The sequence below is a fragment of the Charadrius vociferus genome, unplaced genomic scaffold (assembly GCF_000708025.1).
Source record: "Charadrius vociferus isolate BGI_N301 unplaced genomic scaffold, ASM70802v2 scaffold301, whole genome shotgun sequence".
In the NCBI taxonomy this organism is placed as follows: Eukaryota; Metazoa; Chordata; class Aves; order Charadriiformes; family Charadriidae; genus Charadrius; species Charadrius vociferus.
Genome location: NW_009646842.1, coordinates 384,530 through 390,828, shown reverse-complemented (window position 1 = coordinate 390,828; position 6,299 = coordinate 384,530). Strand labels below are relative to the sequence as shown.

The following is a 6,299-nucleotide window of genomic DNA, read 5'->3' as shown; positions in this document are numbered from 1 at the left end:
ACCCCCCGAGGGGACGCTTAGGGGGGTGGGGGGGGGGGAGAGAACCTGTTTGTGAGCTGTGCCAGGGAATGTTTATCTGATCCCAGAAACCTTCCTACATGGAAGAGACTGGTGAAGAACATAAGGGTAGTAATTCTTCTATTAAGATATTGTATTATATGCAGCACCTTTTGCTCAATAGCTTGTTTATAATGTTTTGAAGAGGACTCTGACAGCCCAGTATTTCTTCTCCCTTAGAAAGACATCTCTCCTTTAATATACATATAGACAGAAAGGAAACTTTTCTCCATCAGCTTTCTGCAACAATGCTACACTGGTTTCTACCTTCTATACTTTGCATAGATCTGCTTTCCTGGGCTGTCTCTAACAGACCTTTTAAGAGTCTTTCAAACCCTCATTGTATGATTTTATGAATCCATTATAATACTGTGTCCATGAATTGTATTTCAACATTTAGATTTCTGTGAAAGAAGAGGGCGGGAGGCAGGAAGAGCAAAATATTTCTTCAAGCAAGAAAAGAATGCAAAGGAGCAAGAGACTAAGCATTCCTGTTTTGTCTTCCTCTGCTCCTCACAAACAAGTGATGAGCAATAAGAATAAATACCTCCCTTTTCCAGTGATTTTATGCATCAGGTTTAAAGGCTAATCTGGAGGAATGGCTACTCTTTCTTTAAAGAGACAGTGTTGCTTATGTCTTCCTTCAGCTTTTGCTCTAATGCCTTTTTGTTTTGTGTCAGGACTCGGACTGGCACCAAACATGACTTGATCCCCATTTCCTGTCTGAATGAGTTTCCCAGTGCTGTCCAGATGGCGAAGGTGAGATTCATGCTTGCCTGTTCACTCTTACAGCCTCATTCTTCAAGTTATTTTCACCTCTGTCCTTCCATTTCCCTCTTATCTACTATTCCCCAATAGTACTGTCATATACTTCCCTTTTACACTTCGATGTAGCTTCTTTTCTTTCTCTTTTAATTTTGTCTCAGATTTTTTTTGCCTGAAGGGACTCCTGTCAGATAATTACAAACAATGACTACGTTCTCATGCCCACAGCAAGCTAGGGCATATGATAATCATACTTCTGTTTCCCTCTCTCTCTCTCTCTCTCTCACTCAACAGCTACTGTGTGAGGATGTGAATGTTGAACGCTTCTTTCCTGTCCTCTACCCCAAGGTAAAATGTTCTGAAATGTCTGTATGTCTTTTCCATCGAGGTCTGGCTAATAACATCCAACTGATAATTTGTATTTTCATTACCTCAGGCTTCTCAGCTTATTGTTGCATTTGATGAACACGTCATAAGCAATAACTTCAAATTTGGGGTCATCTACCAGAAACCTGGACAGGTAAGCTCCTTCAGATCCCATGATACTCAGGTAAAACATAAAGAGTCGGTTCTCTTAGCTTAAATGCAATAACAAGGTCTATACTATCCTGTGAAAAATATAGGTGCCATAAAGAGAAAGGATAGAAGCTTGCCTTATGTTGATCAATTTGTTTGTGCAAGTCCTCAAACCTGGTTGAACTATGTATAGAAATTACTGCCTGTTCTTTGTACTGCTTGTGCTCCTTATGACTTCTCCTTTCCTTTTGAAGACGACGGAAGAAGAAGTCTTCAGTAACACAGAAGAGAGTCTGGGTTTCCTGGAGTTCCTGGATTTCCTTGGTGACAAGATTCAGCTGCAAGATTTCCGTGGGTGTGTACCCAGTGCTGTTGAAAAGCCAGGTTAAGTTTGGGAACACCACATGTTCAGAGGCTGCAACTCTGTTAGAGCCGTGCTTTCAGAAAATTGCTGCCTCCTCTGAATCCCAGTGCAAGTGGAGAAGCTCAGAATGCTTTTCTTAACCATCTTGTCTGGGAACCAGTTGGAGTTTAGGTCTCTGCTGATATTTTCATTTAAACGTCTCCTGGTATCTCAATCTGACTCACAGAATCAGTAAAGAATAATTTTGTTTGACTATGCGAATCTAAGTTTGTTTCACAATGGTAGGGGTCCATGTTGTTTTAGCCTTTTTCTACGGGGCAGCCTGTCCTTTCTGTACTCTGGAATATGGATTGTGTTTCTCAGAAGAATGCCGATGAAAATAGCTCCTTTGAGGATCCCTGGTTTAACTTCATAGCTTTTAGCAAGCAAGTATGTTCATCAGCAGAAACATTGGGCATCTTCAGTCAGTGCCTTTGTTTTGGGAAGATGTGGTGCCCCACTATCACTGATTTCTTAAAAATCACCTTTGATAATATTGATGTACCAAGCTGCTGTTACTGATATCTTCTTTCATCTCTCCACTTTCTCGTCTCTGTCCTGCCTGACCTATGGCCTGGTATGGATTTGCTCAGGTTCCGGGGAGGCTTGGATGTCACCAGAGGTCAAACAGGCACTGAGTCGGTCTATACAAACTTCAGGGGGAAGGAGATCATGTTTCATGTGTCTACAAAACTGCCCTTCACAGAGGGAGATTCCCAGCAGGTATTGGAAGGAGAACTAACAGTGTGGCTAATAGGAAGGGGTGTTTGACGAGGGGCTAGTTAGAGGGGAGAATACGTAATGTTGGGAATTACAGCTGGAGTAATGGTAAAAGCAGTGATAAGGGGTTTGGTTGAACAAGTGGTTGGAGATGCTAGACAGACTGGTGTTTGAGGCCTCATCGTACTGTTTTACTCTTTTTCACCTGCCTTCTAACTTTATTATTTTTTTTCCTCTCCAGCTTCAGCGGAAGCGTCACATTGGGAATGACATCGTGGCCATCATCTTCCAGGATGAAAGCACGCCTTTTGTCCCTGATATGATTGCTTCTAATTTCCTACATGCTTATGTGGTAGTTCAGCCCACTCCTGTCACCACTGGGGACACTTTCTACAAGGTAAACGGAGCCAAACCCAAAACCATGGATTTCCTTATTTCTTACCGGGAAAGTATTTTTATATGCTTACCACATGTGACTCAGAGAGGCAGTGTCACTGAGATATTCCCCTCAGCGTGCAGTGTATCTCCACTGAGCATTCTCTGTCAAAAAAATAGGTCAGTACATCCATAGCGACAAAGGTTCTTCTAAGTGGAGGTAAATCTTGCAGGCTGAATAGAAGCATTTTTTTTTTGTTTGTTCCAAATACAGTGGTTATTATTTAAATATTTATGAAAATATTTTTTTAAAAAGCAATTGGTTCAATTGATTTTTGTTGCTCTTAGTGTGGGCATGCCCAGCTGACTGAATTTCTGGGAGATAAATCAGCACATCCATTCACTAAGTACAGAAACAGATGGATGCATGGGACAGCACGTTAGATCTCTCTTGGATATGTAAATGATTCAGAACGGGTCAGATATATCATAGCAGTTTGAAGGCTTTGATAGCCTCACTTGTGTTATAATACTTATTTTTTTCCACTTCTATTGTTTCAGGTTTCAGTCACAGCCCGAGATGATGTCCCCTTCTTTGGACCCCCTCTGCCAAATCCAGCCATATTTAGAAAGGTTTGTTTCTCTGGTCCAGTGTTAGATGCCAGGGGGATACAGTACACACCCCTGTGTTCTCAGCCAGTATCGTCAGTCTGGCTAGGAGACTTTGGAGCTCTAAAGAGTAGTAAGGCAGAGCTTTTCTCCTATGACATTTTTATTACTGTTTTCATCTCCAATCTAGTCTTCATCTTGTCTTATAGAGTGCAGAGTTTCGTGAATTCCTCCTGGCCAAGCTCATCAATGCTGAGTACAGCTGCTATCGAGCTGAGAAGTTTGCTAAATTAGAGGTGGGTCTATTACCTGGTTGCTTCCATTAAAAATTATAAAACTGTATTACTGCCAGATTAGGAAAATATAATATAATTTTTTACTTTCTTCTACTTCTACTTTTGTGTTGCTTAAAAAAGGAAGATGAAATGTGATTATACTCAGCTATGTGATACTTCCTTTGTATTTCACAGCAGATGTGATAGCATATGAACAGGTACATTCTAATGTAAAGATCTAATCCTCAAGTAAGAGTGGGAACATGATGCATACGTTTTGCTGGAGGAAATTCTGTATTAGCTGAAACTCATTATTGTGCTACAGGATGTGTACTGGTATCACTGATTTTGGTTTAAGGTACCAAAATTCCGTTCCAGACTCTGCTGCTTGCCTGATCTAGAAAAAAACTGCCCTCAATCCATGCCTCTGTTTCATCACCTGTAAGAAAGTACTGATGTCCTTTATGACTTGCTTTTTAGAAAGGGTTTAAAAGGGCTGGATGTTACTGTAATACATTCCACAACTCTACAGCTAAAACCACTTCATACTGTTTAAATTAATTTTCATGGTGTTTTTTTTTTTTAAAGGAGAATGCAAAAACAGGAGGAAAAAAAATCCCTCCACTCCCAATAATAGCTGTGTTTTCATTCCCAATGTTGATGCAGGAAAGAACCCGAAGTGCCCTCTTGGAGAGCCTTTTTGAGGAGCTGCAGCTTCGCAGCCGCAGTATGATGGGATTACCTATAGGGGAGGATGACAAGATAGAGAACGGCAGTGGGGGCTTCCTCGAGAATTTCAAGGTGAGCGATAGTGGACTGATTCCTTACCCAGTTGCTTACACTTTTGTCAAGTTCATTGTGTGTCCCTCCAAGCAATATTGGCCCTGCTGATCAGCTGTGCTTAGGGTGAGACAGAAAAAAAGTCCTTCCATCCAGCAGCCTTTCATTAGAGCATCTTAACTGTGCTTTACTTTATCTCTCCAGAAAAGATTTTTTTTTTTCCGCTTCCTGTGCTCCTTTCTAAAGAGTGACACCGCAATCTAGGGTGGACTTCCATACTGTCCCTGAGAAGTCAAACTCTTTATGCTTCATGCTGATGTCTAGTGTCAGATGGGTTTCACTCCATGACTTACAGAAAAAGGAGTGAGTGTTTGCAAGAGGAATTTGAATACCTAGTAGCAAACAGCTTTCAGTTCATACAGCAGATCTCTTCCAATTCGTTTTCATAATAGATGAAAAAGTTGCAAGAGCCACTGCAAGAGAGTTTCTAACATATCTGTGAGTGTACTGTCTAGAAAAAGTGATGCTTTACTTACCCTCTAAAAGCCAGAGTTAATTTACCTTTGCTCAGAGTAGATGACACTTTATTTTTCTTTTTTTTTTTATTCATAAATCAGGATCAGGTAACATAACTTAATTTTAAAAGTGATAAAGACGATATGAGAAAGCAAAGGGGTTTTTGCACGAACTGGCAAACTGAGTTTTAAATTGATTAGATTGAGAGAATCTTATATCCCTTTCATATCTAATTCCCCTTTCCCAGTTCTGTGGGAATTGCCTCACCACTTCTTCTGTATAAGTTACCTGTCTGGACATAGAGATGTATTATAAATAGCATTTTTTCAGATGACCTCCACCTGCTTTGTATGGTGGGCTGGTTAGAGTCGCTAAGGGCTGTGAAACTAATCCATTCACATATAGGTTTGGTAGCTATATGCGTAGCTTTGGTCAGGGCTAGGGTGCTTTGGTGAAGTGTATTTTTACGTACAATCAGTCTACCCTGCCTTTGCTGTGAACCAGGAATTTCTTACCTGTTCATGTCTTACACCGTTTATTCCAAAATGTCCTTTTCTGACTTCTGTCACATGCTGTGATTTGCATGTCGTGTACACAGATGACCTTTGTAAAAGGCTGTAAAAGGCTAAGTAAACTTAAAATATGGCTTTTCCAAATGCTGCAAATTTTGATATGGCTGCTTTCCCCTTGAAACCAGCACTCAGGTTCATGCAAGACTGAACCTTACAGTCTTGAACAGGAGTTTGATTTTGTGTTTTGTAGCCTGTACTGGGTAGGACTGCTCCAGATGATGCTGTCTTAGCCAGTATGCTGCAATACTGGTAGGGAGTCTCTATTTATTGCGACAGGACAAGGGAGGTGAAAGTAGAGAATATAATTGAGGAAGAGTTCTTCCCTGGCAGTGAGCTTCATGAATCGTCTAGGACCAAAAATGGGTAATATCTAAGATGCTGCCTTCTAGGAGTTTAGGATTTCTGTGGTTCTGGTGTTGATCTGTCACAACTTTCCACCCAATCTGTGGTGCTTTTCATGCTGCCCTACCGTGTGCATGTCTATATGTGTATCCATGTTTGTCTGTTTCCCTGCCTCCCTTCTGTTCAGCGGGTGATCAGAGGCCGCAGCCAGAGCCTGGATACCATGGGGATATCCATGAGAAAGCAGCAGCCAGCCACCCTGCCCAGCCGCCCAGCTACAGCTGGCCTTGCCCTCAGCCAGAGTGTCGCCGAGGGCCCTAAGGCCATCGCTGCGGTAAGGTATTCGGGTGGGCTGTAAGAAGAAACCCG

The 6,299-nt window shown here is 41.6% G+C and overlaps 1 protein-coding gene across 1 annotated transcript in view; it reads left to right on the top strand.

The window, feature by feature from the left end:
• The window catches only part of RAP1GAP (RAP1 GTPase activating protein), a 37,546-nt gene that overhangs the window by 23,881 nt on the left and 7,366 nt on the right, over positions 1-6,299 (top strand). Inside the window, exons 8-17 of the mRNA XM_009892279.1 lie at positions 738-816; positions 1,117-1,170; positions 1,259-1,342; positions 1,593-1,693; positions 2,335-2,464; positions 2,703-2,858; positions 3,398-3,469; positions 3,655-3,741; positions 4,387-4,521; positions 6,118-6,264. Coding sequence (XP_009890581.1) covers positions 738-816; positions 1,117-1,170; positions 1,259-1,342; positions 1,593-1,693; positions 2,335-2,464; positions 2,703-2,858; positions 3,398-3,469; positions 3,655-3,741; positions 4,387-4,521; positions 6,118-6,264 — 1,045 coding nt within the window. The remainder of the gene's footprint in view (positions 1-737; positions 817-1,116; positions 1,171-1,258; positions 1,343-1,592; positions 1,694-2,334; positions 2,465-2,702; positions 2,859-3,397; positions 3,470-3,654; positions 3,742-4,386; positions 4,522-6,117; positions 6,265-6,299) is intronic.